The sequence below is a fragment of the Nothobranchius furzeri genome, chromosome 5, assembly GCF_043380555.1.
Source record: "Nothobranchius furzeri strain GRZ-AD chromosome 5, NfurGRZ-RIMD1, whole genome shotgun sequence".
NCBI classification, from domain to species: Eukaryota; Metazoa; Chordata; class Actinopteri; order Cyprinodontiformes; family Nothobranchiidae; genus Nothobranchius; species Nothobranchius furzeri.
Genome location: NC_091745.1, coordinates 55,673,998 through 55,698,127, shown reverse-complemented (window position 1 = coordinate 55,698,127; position 24,130 = coordinate 55,673,998). Strand labels below are relative to the sequence as shown.

General features: G+C 42.1%; 1 protein-coding gene across 4 annotated transcripts in view; it reads right to left on the bottom strand.

Moving 5' to 3' along the window:
• The window catches only part of znf516 (zinc finger protein 516), a 73,754-nt gene that overhangs the window by 13,087 nt on the left and 36,537 nt on the right, over positions 1 to 24,130 (bottom strand). For all 4 annotated transcript variants that reach the window (XM_015949447.3, XM_070550929.1, XM_015949446.3 and 1 more), the window contains exons 2-3: positions 5,125 to 7,267; positions 2,145 to 3,431 (exon numbers count right to left, since the gene is read on the bottom strand). In XM_015949447.3, coding sequence (XP_015804933.1) covers positions 2,145 to 3,431; positions 5,125 to 6,892 — 3,055 coding nt within the window. In that variant the 5' untranslated portion in view covers positions 6,893 to 7,267. The remainder of the gene's footprint in view (positions 1 to 2,144; positions 3,432 to 5,124; positions 7,268 to 24,130) is intronic.

Here is a 24,130-nt window from a genome sequence, read left to right as displayed (position 1 = left end):
CAATTACACATTATCACTCCCCTCACTCCATGAAACAGATAAACAAATGGAAACCAGATGGTTGTTAATATCTGCTCAGGTTTACTTATCGAACCGCTACGGATATGTTAAAAAATAGTATAAAATGTATTCTTTATATATATATATATATTTATATATATATATATATATATATTAATTTTTTTCTATATCGGCTGAAATTATTTTTAAAAGCCAATAAAAAATAAAAAATGAAACAAATCAGGCAGCTGTGTGGCCAACTGCTGCCACTACTAGACTAAAGAAAGGACCCGAAGGACCCCAACACACAGTTTTTTTTTTTATGTTTTGAGTTTGTTTTATATTTGAAGTTCAATAAATATTAAGAGATTTATTGACTTATTTTATTTATATTGTTCAGAGGGAGTGTTCAGTTGTCATTCACAATCAATGTGCTGCTAAAACATAAATATATCGGCCTTAATAATCGGCTTTAGATATCAGCCATCAGCAACAAACTTCTTTAAAAATCGGTATCGACATCGGCCTTAAAAAACCCTAATTGGTCGGCCTCCGTTCAAAAATGACTAACATTGGCAGATACGTGCATCCCTAGATAAAATATCTAAAAGGAGCCTTTTATTATCTTTCTTGATACGTTTTTGCAGTGAAGTCCTCTTTAAGTTGCTTTAATTTACAAAATATTCTGTTAAAGTAACCATGTAATGGTTTCTGCCAATCCAGAAGAAAAATGTAATGTTTCCCAGACCCCAAAATGCCATCTGGCTGTGGATCATGGCTGATGTTTTATTTCTGTGTTAGACGACCCTAATCTAAGCTCATCGGTCCGGTTGGACTCTGTTTCTCTGGACAGAGGCCGGAACATTGCTGGTTTGGAAAACAAATAGCTTCATCTCAGCACAAATATAATGATCTCTGAAAAGAAACAGAGGTTGTGCAACAAAAATATTTTTTAAAAATGCACCATAAAAGAAGTTTACACCAGATAAAAGCTTGTTTTTAACCTAAAAACCCATTTCTTGGTGAAATCTCTCCTTTGTTTTTCAGTGGATTCTTTTACTTGACTTTAGATGAGGGTTTGGTGCTCGAGAGGCTGGGATGCACCTGGGCCAAGTCAGCTGTTTGTTTGTGAACAGGCAGTGATGGGGGAGGAGTAAAGGGAGGGGGGGGGGGGCAGGAAGGAGGAAGAGGTGACGGAGAGTTTCTCTGGCAGCCCGACTGCTGGCCTCTGGAAGGTCTACCTCTACTCTGAGCCGCCAGCCCTTCTCACTGACGCACTAATGAAAGACAAGACAGAGCTGAACACGAAACACAAGCAGGCCCGCTCACACTCACTCATGCACATCGCAGGGAGAAACGGGACTCAGTTGCTCAAAAAAGGTCACTTTATACCATGTGACTCAAAGGGCTAAGGCGGATGGTGACGATATGCGCCTGGACGGGTGACAGCGATGTCACGCGTCCGCTCTGGGGCTGTTGTCTTTGACCCCTGGCTCCACACAGCCCCACTTGACCTCAGAGACACAACGGGAAAACGGGCAAATATTACGGATGTTCGCTAATTTCCAACGCAGCTGGTGGGGTAATTATTCCGTCGCATCTCTCCGTTTGTGCTTCTCTCGTGTTTGCATCTGCCCGAGCCAATCGTCACGAGGAGCCGTGATCCAAACCGCTCGTGACAGCTTTATGAGAGAGTAGAGCAGGAGTCCGGGCATGCCTCGCAGACCCGAGAGGAAGCAAAGGTTCTCTCACGTCTTCCGCTGTTTAGGAAAATAAATTAGCATATTCACACGCCGCTTTTGCATGTGAACTCTCAGAGCCACACGAGCACACACTGGCCCACATTAAAGCTCCCGTAGATGTGTGTCCTTACAAGGTTGACTCCCTCGCCAGTTTAGTGTGTACGCATCAATCACCATCCCCCAAAAAGGTGAGTTAGTGAACACACACTTCCACCTCTCAGCTGTACTCAAACAGCCCAGAAACAAGCTGCTGATTCATAAAAAGCATCAGGAGTTCAACCGTCACTTTATGACTCCTGACACTTTACATCTCCTCCGAAGCTGAGATGCTCTGAGCCATTTTTCCACAAACACACAACTAGTTGAAGTGTAAACCAGTAGAGAGGAAAGCTAGTGCCTCACCTGTGGGATCCAGCAGGACGTTAGCTGCGCCCCAGCGGTGGTACAGAGCAGCCAGCTCTTGAGGACTGTAGTTCTTCAGGAATCTGAGGACATCGGTTGGCAGCTCCGTTGTCTCTGCAATCAGGTCCTGCTTTACGTCTCTACGACCTTCTGGGATTGATGAGGAGGATGAGGAGGAGGTAGAGGAGGGGGATGAAGAATTCTGCACAGAATCTGCATGGGTCTGAAAGCCGGCAGAGTTCTGAGTTGTGACTGAGCTCTGAATGATGGTGGAGGGCCTTGAGATGTTGGGCCGACTCTGGCTGAGGGAGCTGGCTAGCTGCTGATGAGGCGAACCCTGAGCTCGGCTGTGTTTGCTGGACAGCATGAAGCCAAGACCCTCCTGTGGCATAAAGTAGCGGTCCGACGCCCTGGAAGCGCAGCCCGGATTTGGAGCTGAGGAACGGGAGAGGCTCCCGGTGTTCTTCTCCAAGGAGCCAGAAGAAGCCAGAGAGCTTCCTCGTGGGTAGACATCCACCTTGGGTCTGAAGCGACGATTTTGATCTTCTGTGTGTTTGATGATACCGCTACTTGCTGACCGTACGGGGACTCTCCCAGCTCGGCTGGCTGATGCATATGAGAAGCCCCTTGAGGAAGAGGTGCAGGGGCCTGAGGAGAGTGATGAGGAGGAGGAGGAGGATGCAGCAGTTGCATGACTGAGTGGCCTACTCTTCTTTGGAACCTCACTGGAGCAGATCGGAGGCCGTGTACGCTGGAGGCGCATCCCTGGAGGCAGGGGCTGACACTCCTTCCCTTCCAGCATCGGTGGGGGTCCAGTGCGCCTCCTAGACGTTAACACACCATCTCTGGAGCCCTTTGAGTTGGTCTTAAGAGCCCATTTAGGAGCCAAACTGGAGCTGCTGCTGTTGATGCGGTGAGCCACAGTCTGGTGCATCCACAGTACCTCGGGGTAGGAGGTGGAGTGTGAGCAGAAGGAGCACTTGTGGCTAGGGAGGCTTTTTCTGTCCAGCGTTAAGGAGGCTGTGCCTCTGATACCCTCCGCCCTCACACACAGATCCACGGGGGTCAAGGTGGGATCATGTGGAGAGGTCTTTAGCCCCTGGACAAAATCAGTTTTTAGTTTGGGATAACTACTAGAGCTGCCTCTGTCCAGGCTGGAGGTGGGACTGGGAACAAGCTCATGTCTGTCGTTGGGGACAGCTGGGTGTTGGACTCGGACATGGGTGGAAAAAGCCTGAGACTCGGAGGTGACAAAGTCACACATGCTGCAGACGAAGGGCTTCACATCTGTAGAAGGAAAGCAACAGAAAGATCAGAGATCAGAGTCTCATCCAATTTAGAGGCAGAACTTATCAGGACACAGAATTAGTGAAGCTCCACCAGAGGGCAGTAGTGTTCACTAAACCTACTTTGCCCTAAATGAAAAAGCTGAGGCATAACATAAAACAATAAAAACAAGTATTCAAGACATTCATTAGCATTCAGACAAGTTAAAACTTTAATGAAGGACATAAAATCTGGATTTTTCACCTAATATAACAGGTTTGTCCACAGTCTGTGGACATTATTGTTGCACATAACAAAGACTGTCCCTGGGATGCAGCTCTTTACACTCACCACAAGAGGGCGACAATGACCTGTTAACTGAAATACCTCCTTAGGGGTTCCATCAGGAACTAAGAATCACAATGTGATGATCATTTTAGCATTAGATGTTTTAATATAAGAGTAAAATAAACACACACACACACACACACACACACACACACACTTCCTGTGTCCTAAACTAGCAAGCCAAACACTAATCAGAAACTATAAATGTTTTTATGGATTTATATAAATATTTCAACTCACTTTCAACAAGAAATGGTGAGAAATGTTTTCAAATCCATAAACCATTTGCATCCTACAGAGTAGTTCTTGGGAGTAACCTCTGGGTGTTTTTTTTCCACGCCAGCAGAACTCCATCCATTAGGAGGTGTCACTATAAATAACCAGTCTGGCTCATAAAAGGGTTGGATGACTGACAGTAAAAGTATCACACGATGTTTTAAAGGCTCATTTTATACATCTTTCTTACTTTTGACCCCTTTAAATAATGCTTTTGTAATTCTAAGTAGGATTATTGACTGAAACACATATCTGTATTTATATTTAGCCACAAATGCAAATCTCCAAACAATCTGAGTAGTTAGAAAAATGTTTTCTCTATGCTGAATTTACCTAAACAGAAGAAGTGAATCCTTGATAACAGTCGTTCATAGGATAAACGGCGCTAGTGGGTTAAAGTAGAACAAAAACTCATATTCACACTGAGATGTGGGGGGTGAGGGGGGGTTTCCTGAGACAGGAAGACCTGAAATAGCACACAGCTCTATCGGGCCTGAATAAATTCTGCTGCTATTTTTGAACATCTGTGCAAACTGGAAAGTTCAAGATCATCACTACAATTCTTTACCATCTTCTATGAAAACCGGTGCCCCAAAAAGAAAAGAAAAAGGTGGAGAAACCAGCTGAAGTCTTGTTACGTTTGTGTATGCTTTGCCTTTTAAAGTGTTGTTTTACATCCTCGGCATTTGTTTTATTAATTTATACACACAGAAAACATTAAAGGGATTTGGAAAGCCCCAAAAATGTACTTTATTGTTAAATTTCTGTTTAGCGCTCTTTTTTAATAGAAATTCTGTTTGCAAACATTGTGCATCCTGAACTGAACTCCTTCCACTGCAGTGGTACGACTTCACCACATGGTGGTGCTATTTCCCACCTCTAAGGGCAGAGCAGCCGTTTGCTTCACAAATCAGATTTGGCAACAGATGTTTAAACCAGCAGCACAGAGGTGTCAGCTGAGAGCTTAAAAAAACTATCGCCTGCCCCTAAAACATCTTGGGTTGGTTTTAAGTGTTCTTTAACGACTGTTTTGATTTAGATCACGCATGTGTTCGTAAAACAAAAACACTGACGGTAGTGTCTTACTAACCTGCAAGCTCTCCAGAGTTTGAGGTACCCATCTCAGAAGCCTGGTCTCCCAGAGTTGAGGCTGGTGGAGAGTCTCCGTACCCGGGAGTGCTGGGTCTGCTCGGGGAGCCTGACTCTACATCACTGGCATGGCCCCACTGCTCGTTCCTTGTTGTCCTCTCTTTGTCTCCCACAGATGCCCTGCCCCCGTCCTTCCTGTGGACCCGCTGATGGACGATCATCTGGTGACGACTGCGGAACGTCTTGCCACACTCGAAGCACTCGTTGCCCTTGGAGGAGGCTTGTGGCTGGGATGATCGTCGTCTGTCTTGGCGACATGAAGGTCGGTACTCAGAGTCGCTGAGGCTCTCAGGTGTCCTGTCCCCTGATGAGGTGTGGCTTCCCACCCCAGAGCTGCTGCGTCTGCCAGAGATACGTTTTTCTTGACCTTGCAGGACATAACGACTGCTCTCCTTCTCAAAAACCACAGCGGCTTCAGAAAGGGCATCCTCCTCCATACTTCCTCCTCCATAGGAGGCCTTGTAATTGGGCTCCACAGGCTCCACAACCCTTCCTTTAGTGGCTAACTGCCAAGCCTGGTAGCTACAAACTGGATCCAGCTCTGGAATTCTTTGACCCATAATCATGTTCTCACTGTCCTCCTCTTCTTTCACAGCCTTAACTTCAACACACTGAAGGCTTAGGTACTCAAGTAAACGTCTCTTAGCAGCTGGCGAGTCCTCGTCGTCGCTAGGGCTGCGCCGGATGGGGGACTTTCTCCCAAAGCTCTGACTGTGAACTTTTTCATGAGCTCTTAGACTTTCTTTGTTGTGGAATAGGTTCCCGCATTTGGAGCAGGTGTGATAAACAGATGTGACGGAGGCAGTGACGGCGTCAGGATCCTGGGCTACATCGTTGATAGTGGCCGGATGCTCAGCTGAGTCTGCTTTGGAGCGAGACCTGGATTTGGTGTTGTGTGTTTTCATGTGAGACTTGAGAAACCAGGCTTCGCGGAACCTTCTCCCACAGATTCTGCAGCAGTGGTCCAGTATCCCGGCATGTTTCTTCATGTGTGACTTCAGAAACCAGGCTTGGGTGAAGACCTGACCACAGGTCTCACAGGGGAACGTCCCATCGCTCTGCGACTGGGCGACATCGGGTTCGGTCATGTCCTCCTCCTTGACAGGGACGGGTTCCTCTGCTGCGTCTGCTGTTATGTGGACCTTCTCAATGTGGCTGAGGAGCTGATCTTCTCGCTGGGCCTCGTAGCCACACAGGCGGCAACAGAAAGGCCTCTGGTTGGTTACAGACTTTTCCCTTTTCATGCTCCGGGCAGACATCTTTCTCCGATTCTCCTCACCAGCGTCCCCGTTGATCACCTTGTTACAGGCTGAGCTGCTCTTCGTTGGACTGGTGCTTCCATTGAGACCCTCTGAGACTTTCATCTCCTCCTCCTCTGCCCCACCCTCTTCATCCTCGTTGGAGTGGTGGCTAGACAGTGTGCCGAGTTTGTGGCTGCGGATGTGGACCTTGAGGTTGCCCTTCTGGGAAGCCCTGTGGTCACAGTAGGGGCATTTGTAAGGGCGCACGCCCGTGTGTCGCCTCATGTGCTGCGACAAAGAACTAAGAAAAGGGAAGCTGCGTCCACAGATGTTGCAGTTGTAAGCTCCAGGGATTTTGTCATCCTCGCCCTCAATCTCATTTCCAGGATTGGCTTTCCCTCCAATCAGCTTCTCCTTTTGACCTCCTGCCTCAGTCTCCATTACCTCCACACTGTCTCTGGGATTCATAGTATGGCAGAAACCAGCCTGTGCACCTGCTCGCTCACAAGCGTAATAACACTTAAAATTACTGCTATCTCCACATGTACATCTAGGGAAGAATTCTATTCTGTCAACCTTCAATCATTCGCCTATTAAGTCAATAATAAGGCAGAGTTAAACCATATAAGCAAAAAATCATTTGCTGTTCCAGTCCCGCGTCTTCCTCTGGGACAACAAATATATGAGACTGAACTTCTTTGTCTGAATAATTCAACTTTGGGTTTCAAGTCATCATATCAGTCAAGGTGTCGTTGCGTTGGATGAGTTAATCCGCAACACTTCAGGTTGCCATTTTGTTGGTTGAAGATTTCACTGATCACAGGGACTTCTCCAGGGAAGGACCTGCAGAAATAAGAAAGACAACGGAAAGAGCAGAGTGAGAAAAGAAAGAGTCCGTTGCTTTAACATTATGTTTAGGAAACATCTTTACTACTTAGGTGTGCAGCCAAGCAGGTGGACCAAAATACATCAGAAGGAAATCATGAGGGGTATTTTGAAGTATGTTTCAGATCATCACCATCTTACCTAGCCAACTGTTAGTACAACCACAGCTAAACATATCCTCCATTTCCCAGGGGATAGCGCTACATTATTTCATTAACCTTTACACCACCGTCAATGTATTCTTACACAGTTATTTACATGGAGTTTTATGGATATTTAACAGCTTATAGCAAAATGTTGCTCTTTTCCAGGAGCTGAGTTCAGCAAGCATAAAAAAGGCTCTCTAAAAAAAACCTTCTTCTATAAATCCTAAGGATTCAAAAACAACAACCGAGATATTCACCTTCATCCAAAAAGACATCATCAGTTCTGATGTTGGTAGTGATTGATGTGACTTAACAGGACCTATTAGTGTGATTGTATAAATCTACTAAAGCATGTGAGTCAATTAAATAAAGGCTTAAGGATGAGAGGTGAAACATCCTTCGGTAACAAGAGAACAGGACCATTCCTATGTCTATGTCTAGAAAATTAATGGTTCTGTGAGATTTAGAAAATTATAGTGTTGCATAATGATGGTTGTCAGACTAGTTGTTAGGTCATCAGTAATGTAGGATGAAAACTATTTCTTCAAACAGATGAGTGTTAGTGATTTTTATCCCGTTTAGAAAGAAACACTTAAAATTGTCTGAAAATTCAGTTGACATTTATTTAAAGGTGCAATATGTATGAATGACATCCTGTGGTCAAACGTTATTACTGCAGTCCGTTCATCTAAGCAAAAAAATCACATTCTCTCTCCCGTTGCGTGAGTTTCATGGCTGTTGCTGGTTACAGAACAGGACCAGAAGATAAGCCAAGACGAGTCAAACATATGTGGGACAGCAGTAGCTCAGGGGGTAGAGCGGGTTGTCCAGTAATTGGAAGGTAGGGCAAGACAGTTAACCCGCCTTGCCTGCTGGTGGTGGTCCGAGGGACCGGTGGCACCTGTGCAGAGCCTCGCCTCTGTCAGTGCGCCCCAGAGCAGCTGTGGTTACATTGTAGCTCATCACCACCAGCGTGTGAATGTGTGTGAATGAATGGGTGAAGGCCCTAAGAAGGCACTATACAAATACAGACCATTTACCATTACCATACACAGTAATTTGATAAGTACATAAATACTTTGTTATACCTGATGTTAGCACTCTTGGGAGTACTTACTACATGTATTACGGTAACATATCATCAGCGTTAGAAGAAATGTGGAAGTCTGCGATCTTGCTGTTAGCTTGCTGTCTTAGAGATGGAGCAGGCTAGTGGCTAATGCTAGCAACTAGCCGCTATAATAAGGGTATGATGTGCTTCCTCAATGATTCATAATCGTTTATGTCCGCATCTTATTGCATTGACTGTTAGATTATTTTCCTCAGCTCTACGGAGCACCCCAGCTAAACAAATCAACACACTGCTTAAACTTGCTCTTGGTGCGTCTGTCGTGCCGACAGAAGCAGACTAGCAAATAGCGCGACTCGGCTGAAAAAAATGTGCCGGTAGACGCGTCCGCAAATAATGGCACGGGTGATAGAACGTAAATAGACGGTTCTACGATCTCCGAGCTTTGGTAGATCGTAAATAGTAACTCTGTCCCTCTTTAGTGTTTATTTAAAAGGAGAAAAACTGTCAAATTTTTCACAACAGAATTCTTACATATTGCTGCTTTAAACAGGAGATCATTGAAGACTCATAGCTTTAAAAATAACATAAAAGTAAATAAATATGTATATGCTAACTTGGGTGTTTAAAGTGAAACATGATACTTTATTTATACCCTGTCCAATGAACAGCCACAACCTAGATCACTCAAATTGAGTTTGGATGATTCGTTATCATGTGTGTAGCCCACAGTGTGTCTTTAGCTCACGCTGTGCACCACTGGTGTGTTTATGTGTATCTGTATGTGTGTGTTTGTGCTGCAATAGTGCCTGAGCAGTGTGCAGCAAGTGGGCCGTGATGCCACAGCAGCTGAGTCGACACTTTACACAATCAGGGTGGTAGCTGGTGGGGTGGGGGTAGTCACATTCACATCAGCAAGATCAGCACGGCCACCATATTCCCTCCCCGTGTTGGCCCCATGCAACCGCCTCAAATGACACTATCACATGACAGGGATCTTCAGTACACAACAGGAAGTGGCTCTTCAGACAGTTTGCTTTGCTCCATTTCTCAAACTGGAGCAGAATGGGGTCGACTCACACAGAAAGAGAAATCAAGGTAGAAGCACGACGAGTAATTTGATCAAAGCCTGCATTAAATTAGGCTGTGGTCGTTTCTATAAAACCGTGATTTGTTTTATGCCGTACTTGGCACTCACGTGTCAGCTCACTTACACGTCGTTTATTAGGACAGCTTCACTGATCCGACTGACATATTTTACAGGGAAACATCAGAATCAACAGCTAAACTCCCATCACAAAACTCGTGAAACATAAAAAGGGAGAGCCTGGCTTAGAGCACCAACTATATGAAATGTGACTGACAACAATATTATAGGCTATTACATAAAATGTCAGAGCCCATAAGCTGAGTTACTGCCAGGCTCTAATTACGAGTGGAAAATTGATCATAATCATAAGAGGATCGGGTGGTGGAGGAGGGAAGTTAGCACAAGAACAATCATTTGTCTTAAATTCATGCACTGAAAATGACTACCCTGCACCAGAGTCCCTTATCTATCTAGAATGATACAGGCTATGGAGAACAGCCTCGGTGAGATTCCTGCTGGAGGGCTGACAAATCTCAGGCTTTCAGCCAACAAGAACCACTCTAGTCAGGAGAACAGCTTTGGCTGACTCTGAAAAAACAGAAAAATAAAACCTTTTATCTGATCCAGACCTCTTACTGACTGAAAGTATTTAAAAAAGAAGACAGGTTTGAGTCTCTGTATGCACAACAACCATAGAAGAAATTAATCTGTGGACCGTTAATTATCTCAGACATAGAAAAATTTTTGTTCATCCTGCCACGTGTATTAAAGGTGTGGAAGCCTCGTTTAATCAATACGTTTGCAGTGGTCTGTAGCAGGAATTAATGCCTTGTAAATCTTACGCGGGGGGGGGGGGGGGGGGGCATAATACCACATCAGAGGAGAGCTCAACACGTCGGATTTTGGACTCTTGTTTCCTGATATTTGGACGTCTTGCATCGGATTGGATAACAACGACGCAACTCTACCACTGACTCCAATATTGATGATTTATCTCCACAAATAACACAAATCTGGAGGAGTTCTGCTGTGTGGTGGAGTTGCTAATCCTAATGGTTAGCTTCTACTAGATAAGACGTTCTCTGCTGTTTCCTGGACGCCAAACCAACAACAGCCTTCCCCGTCATGAGTCAAGATGGGTAAGTCCATGAATGTTAGGTGACAGTGTGATGTCACTCTGTCATTATTTTCAAATCCAAGAGTTTCAGTATCTATTTTCTATTAGAAGCTAATGCAGGAGATAGATGTAGGAAATATTTTCATATTTTGCCTGCATGAAACACTCAGGCTGACTATATTCAGAAATAATCATTAAAAAATGGTGCACCTTTAAATAATACACCACATTTTTTAAGACAAACCCTGATGGTTTTGTTCATCTCCTTCTCTTGTGTGCTTGCCCTAGCTCTTATGGATGTGTTTCAAACATCACATCAGGTTTAACTTTTTTCTTTTTATCACACTTCACATCAAGAGTTCTCTCATGAGAAAAATACCTATCGGATCACATCCCACAAGCTTATCTCAACTTAGTGATAATTAACAAAAAGCTGCATCAAGCATCTCCATAGCAACATCTTTTCTACAACATGATGATGCGATTAATAATCCCATCAAACCCCATTCTTGTCTTGTCTTGACGAAGGCTTTATTCCCCCGGCATACGACAGACCATGTCGCTGGAAGAGAGGTGGAGTGGTGAGGAAGAGATCAGTAAAAATGGAAAAACAGACATTTGGAGATCCAAATCCCACAAGAGTCCAAAACAGCTTCACAACCGTTAGCTCATGAAAATTCCAATGGTTTTAATGTGTTTTTAGGTCACAAATGGTAAAAGGAAGTAAAACACACCTCCACACACACGCGCGCGCACACATGCGCACACACACACACACACACACATACACACACACACACACACACACACATATTAATTAAATGCATTTATATTTCAACCTGTAAGCTGCAGAAATTTTATGAAAATCAACCCAATTTAGTGGATTATTCAGCGTTCTGTCTGCCTTCTGTCTCCACATCCTAGCGTTCTTTATTATACTTGGTCATTTCATTTTGTGTTGCTGCTAAGGACGGGGGATAATGACCTTACTTCCTAACAAATGGCCTTGGGTGACTGGTGGTCAGAAGGGCAGGGAGGGGTTGAGACGATTCAACAGTAAGCCTGTCATCCACCAGACAGTCACATGTGCAAATTGAAATGTAATCAGATTAACCACCAGAAGGGAAACAATATAGGCTCCTTAAACACGGTGGCTGAAGACAAAAGGAGTCCAACTGTCCTGGAGAGATGAACAAGATTATTAATAATCAGTCATCAAAAGAGAAAAGAGGTTTTACATTTACTGAATTCAATCTGCAGAATCAATGACATCCTGCAGCTAATTATCCTCAAACCTGTTGAAACACGTAAGAAACAAACGACAGGGTTTTTTGCTATTTTAGATGTTAGAAAATATAAATGCTGCTCGCTGATCCAAACACACATTTTAATGAGCTTTTAGAAAACGACGGGTCCTAAAAAGAACGGCCATTCGAGACTCGGTACACTGGAATAAAGTGTGTTGGATTTATATAAATTAATCTAGATTATAGTTTGGTTTTCTAACGTCATTGTTTATGCCAACATATTTAAAGGGGCATTATGGAAGTTTGACAGCCAAAACATGTATAGAAATAATAAATTTCTTCTTCATACATTCTCCTGCAATGCCCTGGACCTGTAGCCTAGTGAACTAGACCAAATTCTTGCTTTGCAAAGTTTAAATAATACATTTATTTAGTCTGGCTTGCCAGGCTACTGGTCCTGTAGAATGAGCACTGGCATTTTTACTGTGATTGCCTGTTTTTCTGTAAAATCACAGAAAAAGAGAGCTGCTCGGGTCGAGCAGGCTGCTTCATGCACGTTCCCGCTCAGGCATAGCCCTCCGAACCGTTCTTAAGTGGTACAGATACAAGTGACGTCACTGGCGCGGTAGCTCGCCTAGTAAGATGTCGGACTTTCGTGCATAAAACCCGGGTTTGATTCTGGATGTTAACATAGTTTATTTAGAGTTTCTTTTTTACATTACTGGTATGTTTTTGAACAGTAAGATGCCCACATTTTTATTTGAGACTCGCTGAATGGCATTGAATTCACAGATAAAAAAGATGTGGGTTCAACTTTCATTTTGTAACAATTTTTCAAGAGCATGCAGGAGGACTGACCCATCTTAAACCTTTGTCGGCTGTGCTGAAGAGAAAGATACCGAACCAAATTATTTAATTAATTAGCTATGCGTTCTCCTGTCCTCTGTCCTCTGGGCCACACACACACACACACACATGACCTCAACTGTTATTTTTGTTAAGGAGTGTGCACGTACAGCATGCGCACCTCGTGCACGAGCCTACTATTGAAGCTGCCATTACGCTTTTGGCCTGAGGGGGCGATCGCGAGCATAAAAATTCAAAACTCTGTAAAGTCCCTTTAATACTTGCTTCATGTTATTATGTTACTTTAATACAGTTTCTATATTTAATATATATTTATTTTATGCTGTATGTATCTGACTTATTTACATTCAATTCAATTCAAGTTTATTTATATAGCGCCAAATCACAACAAGAGTCGTCTCAAGGCACTTCACACAGTAAACATTCCAATACAGGTCAGTACATTAAGCCAATCAGCAAAAAGTTTCCTATATAAGGAACCCAGCAAATTGCATCAAGCCACTGACTAGTGTCAGTGACTTGATGCAATCCTCATATTAAGCAAGCATGTAGAGACAGTGGAGAGGAAAACTCCCTTTTAACAGGAAGAAACCTCCAGAGGATCCTGGCTCAGTATAAGCAGCCATCCTCCATGACTCACTGGGGATCGAGAAGACAGAGCAGACACACACACACACACATGTACGCACACACACACACACACACACACACACACACAACATATATACCAAGTCATGTGTCTATATCAAAACATTATGACTAATTCAAATATTCTATTTTTCACACACTTACAATGTTCTGTCCTGAGTCACTGGAGAAAGAATGAAGACTCAGCTGAAGATGAGTGCCCCCCCCCCTCCTCCTCCTCCACACACACACACACACACACCTTCATCTAAACACGCTCAACCTCCTCTGTTCTTGTCTGAACCGTAGTGGGAGGAGAAAGGCCAAGAGCAGGAAATCCGCTCTAATTTTCCCATCCGAGCTTTCTCAGAGCAGCCGGGCTGAGGTCCACATCTGGAGCAAATCTTTAAACAAGCAGCGCTAAATTGTGCATATAGACCAAAGAAGGGCCGGTTCACAGATCATGCTCCTACTGACTGAAAAATGAGAATACTGAGGGAAGACGGGACACTGATCCTACATTTAAAGTAAAATATAAAAACGTGAAGGCCTAGAATGACAGGGTATTATTTAGGGTTGAGAAGAATTTGTTAAAATCTTTAGTTAGAAAATCTCTTCAAACTCCATGACTGCTCTCTTTGTATTTCCACCTTCAGTTTACCCTATATCAGAAATGCTCCTGGATGGAACAGACAATCTGCTCAAATGGGAACAGGAATCTTCAAATGAGCTCTAGATGGAAATGAGACGAGATGTTTCTTAAGACAAAAAATATTTTCAAAAGAAACACAAAGAAATCTTCGATACTTGGTAACCATTCTTGGATTACTTTGAGGATCTCAAGTTACCTCTAAATGAGAGGACTATGGTCTAGAGGGCGAGCGATATTGGTTTTTCTATTGCTGATAAGTAAAGGTCATGGTCAGCCGATATTTTGGGCTGACTTTTATGGTCAATATCTAGACGTTTTCCACCTCATTTTCATGCTAAAATGTCACTAATAACATCAGATGATTTGCAAAACCTCTGAAACTGAATCAGTTTTTGAACACTGAGTTTAATCAGCTGTTAAATCATGCATTTGTGCTCTGTTCAGTTGTTGAAATCAGACATTTAAATAAAGTTAATGAAACAAATTAGTAAACTGACCACATTTTGAAACATTCAGAACCGGTAAATAAATGACTTTTAGTTCAAAATGATTTTTAGACCATTTATTATAGATGTTGATCAGGAACGTAAGTATACATTTAAATTAAATCCTGCAGCTGCACCGTGCTACCCGGGGATGTGCCTGACTTTAAATCAGCTTTACTAAGCAGTTATATCAGCTGATAACGATGCATAAAAAATGTCAAATACTGGCCCGACATATTAGCCCTACTATGGTCTGTGGTTAACTGCATATTTTTATTTAACTTAAATGTTATTATTATTATTATTAGTAGTAGTAGTAGTAGTAGTGGTAGTAGTATTAGTATTATTAATAAATAATCTTTTGTTTTTTCCTCTTTCTGCCTGTTCCCATCACGTTTCAGTTCCTTAACAGATTGCTGTACCCTTCATGGTCCCTTATTACTCTGCAAACATTCAACTGAAAAACTTCTTTATTGTTTTAAAATAAACTTAAAATGGAAAAGTCTCAACATCAAACAGACTCATTTCAGCTGTTGCTGTGATAGCTAACATCAGCTCTGCGGGTCACGTTGATTAGTCGACTCCAGAGTTTAGTCACTTGGAGTCTCGTGATTACTTTCTGAAAGTTTCATTTTTGGCTAAAACTCCAGACAAGCTCTGTCCACAGCGCCCTCTACAGGTCTGAGCATGAACTTACCAACTTCAAAAAGGAACAAAGTTTTTTTTTTCATATTTTGTCCCAAAACAGCACCAGAGCAGACAGAAAAGCCATGGTGTTTAGCTTGATCTTTTACAATAAAGGTTTCTACTTTCTGACAAAAACACTTTCATCAGGACAGGAAGCCTCTCCGTCCTCTCGGAGGCAGACTTGGCACAAATCTCCTGTATCCAGGGTTGTGGAGATTGGCTTTCATAACACACTGACTCACTCACGCTGTCACCTTATCGCCTCTAATGACTGGAGGTTGTTCTTATGGGGGACATCCTTTAGTCGTGACGGGATCTGTTTCCCTCCCACAAATCAGCACAGGGATGAGCATTAGATGTTATTTAGAAAATACACAACAAGGAAGGGGGGGTGAAGACTAGACCTTCTGTTAGAGCCCCCAAAACACACACGTACATGCAGAGGACTGAGAACAGACAGGGCTTCAAATATTTTCCACGCGTCGATTGAAAGTCTGTGTACACACACTGTTTCATTCAGGCAGCATTGAAATGGTACATACAAAGAGGCACACACACACACACATCTTAGTGGAACATAACATACATTGAACACTTTACAAAAAACAAAAAAACACTTTATACAGTTGCTCATAAAGTGGAGACATTCAGCGAGGAACAGAAGGGATGTATGGAGCCAGAAACACACACACACACACACACACACACACACACACACACACACTGCACAGCAAACGTATTCTCAGACCGATCAATAATCCATTATGAACAAACTGCTCTTCACCTCCCGCCCCACTTCAAACCAGCAGACAAAGAGGTCTGCTGTGTGCGCCACAACGAAGAGAGAAACGTGAAGCACAGCTGGAAACACACACCACACACACACACACCTACAGAATGTGTGCACAAACACACACTCTGGAAACTTTTTAGGGCAACAACTGTGTCAGCTAGGGAGGAAGACAAAAAGAAACCATTCAGCAAACTTTGTAGCTTCCAGAAAAGCTTTTATGTAACTGTTCATGCATTTGCATCCTACAGATCAGAGACAATGTTTTTGCCTGTGTGTGTGTGTGTGTGTGTGTGTGTGTGTGTGTGTGTGTGTGTGTGTGTGTGTGTGTGCGTGCGTGCGTGCGTGCATGTGTGTGTGTGTGTGTGTGTGTGTGTGTGCGTGCGTGCGTGTCCAAAAAAAGCACAAGATAGATAGATACAAACATACATCAATTGATGCACAAGAATTTACTGAGGTCCACCCGATTATTTGCATTGTTGCAATGGTGATACGCTTGTGGTTTACAGGTGGAACTAGAAAAATAAGAATATGATGCAAAGGTGAATTTATGTCAGTAATTCTTAAAAACGGAAAAGGTCAAACTAATATATGACATAAACTCATTACATGCTAAACCAGGGCTTACAGCTGATGAAAAGCCCACATTCAAAGTCTCAGACAATTAGAATATTGTGAAAAGATTCACTATTCTAGACTCAGTGTCACACTCTAATCAGATAATGAATCCAGAACTCCTGTAGAGGGTTCCTGAGCCTTTAGATGGTCTCTCAGTCTAAGATGGATTACTGACTTAAATGGACTTTAGCAACATATTCTAATTTTTCCAGTTTCACCTTTACAGAGCAGTTGCGCATAGTTCTTTCATCGAGGTTTGATGAGTGCATTATTTGCACCAACAAAAAAGAAAACCTCTGACAAAGGCTGTGGCTGATATGTTGTTATCTATTATTATTTATCTAACCTCACACAGACCCTATCTGGATTATAATGCAGATGTTTGTGTTAGATAGCTTGAGTGAAATATGGAGGTGTTTACAGTGACATCACCAGAGGGTGGCGGGGGCTTCACACAAATCATTCATTCATCTTCTTTGATCAAGACTTAAGTCTTGAAGCCAGTGAATAAAAATGTTTTGATGAAATTTTAATAAATAATCAAATACATCACCATTTAAATAGATATTTATGTGACTGCAGCTCAGTGTTTTCTAAAAAAAAAAAAAAAGTATAATTAATAGTTTTGTGGATGTTTGTGTTGAAAAGGCAACATGAACTTTTTTTTGTAAAACAACAATAGAAACAAAAACTGAAATAACTGTTTGTCTTTTGTTTTCTGAAATGTTTGACGTAAATGTGTTGTCTGCATAGACTTTTTGTTTTGTTGATTTTTGCTGAAAAGAATGAAAGAGCAAAGCAACCCACAGCTACAGGCTGAATGTCCCAGAGTTACCACAGGGACCTATTCAGTGTGCCACCCCAAAGTTTTCACTGGCCCCCCATTGAAAACATTTGGGAGCACCACTGCAGTTGGTTTTTGTTTTTCATTCAAAGGAAAGGAAAATAAACACATTTCATCTTTACTACATTCCTGTTCTAACTGACAGACCTAATCACAGACACTATCTTCATTTACATCTTCATAATGTCTTTGTACACTTGATTTAATACACGTTTTAATATAACCTCTAATATAGTTTTTAAATAAATAAGTTCTGCTTTTACACTTCATTTGGTATTTAGACCTCTACACAGCCCTTAACATGACTTGCTTGTGTCGTTCCCATGTAAATCAGGAAACTGCTGCCTTGCTCAGCTCAGCTCCGACTCCCATTCAGGTCTGGTGTAGGGCCAGATGTCCGCAGCTGCAGCTGTATTATAGTAAAGTTTCCCCTTCTACTCCCTGCTATGTCAGAGCGGGTCATTCTCATAAGCAGAGGGAGCAGTGGGGGAGCTTTGCAGCATTGTTGCAGTCTCTTTCCCATCCCTCACCCCGGTTTCATCCCCCCATCCCTTAAACCCAGCCAGAACAATAGAGGGAGTCCACGCTGTCTGTCTCCCCCCTCGATAAATAGGCTGAGAAGGGATCCAGCTCCCTCCTCCATTTGCGTGAGAAGAGCTTTTGGGTAGAGGAAAAAAATGTGCACTGGGTGTGAGGAGAAAGTGGCAGGTGTTTGAGTCAATACTGTCACGTTATGCTGCTGGGACGAGTTTTAGAGGGAGAGAGACAAATGGACCCCAGCTTTAAGACGTGGACGCACTCAAATCACCTCCATGGTTTGGACTGGATGATCGCCATTATTCTGGACAATAGTGTGATACTGTCAAAATGTAAATTATAGAAGAGGAACAAATGTCTATAATTAGGTAGTTTGTTTGTCTGTGGTGGTAAATTTAACTGATTTTAAAAAGTCCCATTTTTCTCATTTTTAATTTGGAAAAATCAGAACAAGGAATTTAGCTCTACATAAAGCAAGGGGAAAGTGTGTGTGTGTGTGTGTGTGTGTGTGTGTGTGTGTGTGTGTGTGTGTGTGTGTGTGTGTGTGCACGCGCGCGTACGTGCGTCCTGCCCTCCTCCAACTGCCTGTTTTTCTCACACAGCTCGTTAACCCCTGGGTTCTCACAGCACAACCTCCTCATCATCATACACCCCCATACACACAGTACACTTGGCCTACACACACACACACACACACACACACACACACACACACACACACACACACACACACACACACACACACACACACACTCACAGATCTACTGTTACTGTAAAACTGCACAGTTACTGTACTACAGCTCACCAACAGAAGAAAATGTCACTCCTTAAGCTCCTAAAGTCAAGTTTGACTCAATAAAAATTCAAAAACTGAAGCAAACTCTTATTTTAACTTTAAAGTCAAAGTCCAGATGTGAAGTGAGTTTGTTTTACACTTTAAAGAGTTAAAAATGAGTAATTTAGTCTTATTACACGTTTCGCATCATATGCTTGTTGACATGCAGATCTGCCAAACATCACTAAAAGCACAAAAATGTGTCTTATTTTATATTAAATAGTGAGTTCCTCACTAAAGCATGCCCTCTGTTTTATATGTTTATGTCATGATTAATCAGAGGGGCGGATTGTTGAGCCATGATCCAATCTCTTCCTACGAACTATCTTTAATCAAACAGAGAATCCATCACTCTTTGTTCATGAGTCAGGAGTTCTGGGAACCACGGCCAATAAGGAGCACTAGTGGATTGCTAGGATACATTTAACGACCTCTAGGAAAAAAAGAGGATCTGATGGTCATAATTCCCAGTTACAAAAAGCTCATGAGAGAATATTAAGACACAGGAGGGCTTAGTGATGTGGTTCACTGCCGAAGGTTTATTTTTTCTCACATAGTTCATTTACTAAAAATCATGGAGCTTAGTGTCTTCAAAATTTAATGTTTTCCTTTTATTTATTTATAAAGCACCTTACTGCCACCAGTCTAAGCTATCCAAGGCATGGTACAAGATAAAATCATAGCCACTACACAGTAAAATTGGGATAAACAAAAGACCATGCTATAAGAAAATGTCATATGACACATAAAAAGAAATAAAAGCAATAAAACAAAATGTCACACAACTTTTAAGGCTGAAAGTGTCAGTGTTTATATTCCCTGGCTATAGGGGGCAGTAGATACCAAAATCATTGCAAGAAAGTAGTATTTTTGTGTTGGAGTAAGACCTTACCAACGGATGCCCATAAGGGTCAAAAAGCCCTGGGGAGTGCAAACTTCAACAAAATGACAAGCACATCAGGCTCCCTTTCATCACTGGCAACGAGTGGCAAAAACAACGTTTATGAATGGTGAAACTTTTGTAACGATTTGTTACAAATCAGTAAATGCATTTTGTCCTCATGGGCTCCCGTAGGACACACGGCATCTAATATGGCGTCGCCCAGAAAGATGGACCCCCTCCCATGTATTTTAGACCTGATGTTTTTGGTTACCGCCAATATTTTTCAACAACATTTAATTAATTCTTAACAACATTTTGAGAGATGTTTCCAGGGATTGACGGTAAAAACTACACATTGTCTCTTTAAGGTTTTAAGGCTGAATCCTTAAAAAAGTTTATCTTTCTTCTTTAAATATTTTTACATAACAACCTAAACACTTTATTCATTTGTTAGTTAGTTTGTTTAATATGTGCACATTCATTCTACTTGTTTATATGATTTTTGCCCAACTAAAAACAAATTTCTGTTAGAATAAATGTGAATTTTTCCATTTAGAAAAAAAACTTGTTTCATAATGGCCGTAATTAATTCTCACTAGTCGTTAGCACATCAATCGGGTCAGAACCAATCTGTGTTTCTCCAAACTGATGTTGTTCCAACAGTTGTCTACAACAGGTAAGATATTATTAGTTCATACAAAACCCCAGTTTTTGCTATAATCTACCTTTAAAACCGTGAATCTTAATCCCAGACTGCTGATTGGTGCTGATAGGAGCAGAATCGGACTAAAACAGAGTAACAGCAGAACCGTCACTCATGAAAATGGTCTTCAATTTTTATCTAAATTGAAACTCCTCTGTCTATCCCCCCCTCCCCCCGGTCCACTCTTCAAAGAACCTGTTCCTGCTCTCCCTCATCTGTCCACAGCCGTGCAGGCCCCCACAGCTGATCTTGGATCAGTCTCTCTGAAGTGCAATTAGACCAGTGCCCTCAGTGTTGGCCACCAGTCCCTCAAACTGTCACCCCCTCTGGTGTAAGAGCTAACACACGTAAGGAAGTGTGACCTGCTAAAGTTGGGAAACAGACATGATGCAACTGATCATTTTACACACATGGCTGAACTCATCGAATCATCAGAAGACAATCTGAACAGGGTTTCAGCAGGTTCACAGTGAGATCTCTGAAGACGATCAAGGGTCAAATTTAAAAATGCACCAGCTACAGAAACAACAACATGCACCAAATTTTCTTTGCAAATTAAAAAGTCTATTTAATGGAAATTAATAATAGTAATATATTAAAAATCTAGTTAGCTAACTCAGTTTCAAACGTAACTTCTGAAATATGTGAATAGTTTTCAGTGCCACTGTTAACAAACCTTTAGTAAGTTCAGCATCTTGTAATGTCATTTAAGACCCAGTGTGGGCAAGCGTGGGCATCCTAACTTCACAGTACAAATGCAGAGACCAATTTCCAAGGCTGAGCAGGGGTGACTCCAGAAAATTTTGGCCAGGCGGGGCCAAAGAAAGTTTTGGGGTGGCACACGTAATGGGTCCTTGTGGTAACTCTGGGATGTTTAGTCTGCGACGATGCCTTGCATTGCTAGCCTGGCCTGCCAGACTCGTCCTCTGTTCTAGAGAATGGGTCTGGTTACTCACAAGCAGAGAAGCACATGAGGGGCGGGACTAGCCAGCTCTAAAATAACCAATCAGGAAAAAAGCGTAAATGCCGACTGTACCGCGCAACGCTGTAGTTTTTTAGCTGTAGTCAAAAATGGCTTCCGTAGATCAGTTACATCCATAGCTGCTAGCCAAAACTCAGTGGAGTCAAAGTCTCTTACAGTTTTCTAGCTTTAATAAAATATATGTCTATTCTTATCTGATTCATGGCAGTTTTTACTTTTTATTAAATGCCAAATGTAATCATTTGGCACGTTCCTAATTCGTAATTTGTAAGAATGTAATCAGTGATACTAGCATTAGCATCTCTTTGGGTTTTTCCATGCATATTAGCATTGTGCGAGCCAGTCAAATCACAGCCTTTGCGATTAGAAAATCTCCCTTTGTCACATTGCAATTTAATTGCATTTGTAATTAATCGTTCAGCCCTATTTTAGAGACATGTTCAAGTCATTTAGAAGAGAGGAAAGAGCTGCAGGGATGTCCACCGCTGTGTTCGTTGTTTGAGAAACTGAGCGTTGCTGTGTGTGACGCTGTAGTCTTATAGGTGTAGTCAAAAATGACGTCTGGCGAAGTTGCTAACGGCTTTTTTTTAGAGGAAATGCTTTTAGCACTTTTACTTGTTGTTTTAAAGACATGTTCAAGTCATTTAGAACAGAGGAAAGAGCCCCAGCGAACTCCACTTCAGTCGCCATGTTTATGACAAACTCAGTGTGTGTGTGACGTACGCAGCTCAGCGCTGATTGGCTCAGTTAGAATTCTCAGGGGGTGGGGTTATTTGAATAGGACAGTTCCCAGCCCCATGCTTCCCATAAGAAAGCATTTCAGAAAAATGCATTTCAGTTATCTGAAATGTTACATCCAAAATTTATTTTGGAATTTTATTTTTTAGTTTAACTTACCTAACTCCATAGTTTTTTTTTTTCACAAAAAACTATGTGAGTTAGAAACACTTTTTTTAATGTTAGAAAAAGGTTAGAAAAAAAATATATATGTTTTTGCTGCTGATTCTGAAAGGGAGTTTTCCCCTCCACTGTCACTACATGCTTTTAGTATGAGGATTGCTTTAAGTCACTGACACTAGTCAGTGACTCGATGCAATCTGTTGGGTTCCTTATATAGGAAACTTTTTACTGATTGGCTTAATGAACTGACCTGTATTGAAATGTTTACTGTGTGAAGTTCCTTGAGACGACTCTGGTCGTGGCTTGGCGCTTATTAAATGAACTGAATTTAATCTTTTTTTTACTTATTAATGGTATACAGTTTTATTGTGATTTACATTTTATGTCTTGAATAAATAAGATGAAAATACAGCTTGAGTTAACATTAATATGATTTACTGACATTGGTCTTTCCTGGGGAGGGCAGTAAGTTTCTTGGGGTGGCCATGGCCACCTCTGGCCACCCCTTGGGGGTGCCACTGAGGCTGAGGCTGATATCTGATTCTGGTACAGCTCTGAGCTGCTGATACTGAATTGTTTCTGATTTATCTAAAAATACCATAATATCACCACATACCAGCTCAGAGTGGTGCGAGTGTCTCTTCTGAGGCTGAGAGATTGTGAATTCAAATCCACAGTTGGGTCATACCAAAGTCTTTAAAAATGGGTTCCAATGCCTCCCCGCTTCACACTCAGCATTAAGTTTTCGAAGGGTCACTAATCGATCTCTAATTACAATGACCATGATGAGAACCTACTCTAATCACTAGGCGATCTTCCTTTTGATGCATCTACAGCTTTAAGGTGCTACTCATGACACTTTAAAACCCAAACACTGTAAAGTGAAAATAAAAAGTTTCCATTTTAAAAAGATCTGATTTGACATGTTTTAGGATGTGAAACTTGTTCAACCAGAAGCCTGGGGTCTGACACCAATTACATATACAACCTCGGTATTCCACAGTTTTTAAAATGACACACATGCTATCTATTGGCAACATATTTTTAGCTCTCAGTCATCACATTGCTTCGTAACTAAACTTTGACAAACATTCTCAAACGTTGCATCGACTCGTTTAAAGCTTGTTTAAAAAAAAAAAAGCTTAAAGCGTTGCCTGCCTACTCCTTTACTGGATAACACGCTGCGTGTTTTCAAACCTGACTTTACCTGAACAGCATTTAATTTAAAGTTGTCAAGATCAGATATGAAAACATCGCAGGGCAAAAGAGCTGCTTCTGAGTCTTACTTTCCGTCTGCACACACACACACACACACACACACACACACACACACACACACACACACAGACACACACTCACACACACACACACACACACACACACACACACACACACACACACACACACAGACACACACACACACACACACACACTCACACACACACACACACACACACACACACACACACACACACACACACTGCCAGGCAGGATGGAAGAGTTTCCAGTGAAATCTCCTGATGGTTCTGCTACAGAAAGAGTGTGTGGGCTCAAACAGGCAGTTGTTGTTCAAGGTGTTCACACTCTGATGTGATGTACAAACACACATTCCAAAAAATAAATAAATAAAAATGCAAAAGGTAACGCAGATTTTAACGGAAAAAGACTATAAAGAAAAACTAAACACTAGAAAGTCTAAATCCACTAATGGCACTTGCACGGAGGCACAGTTTACTGCTGCC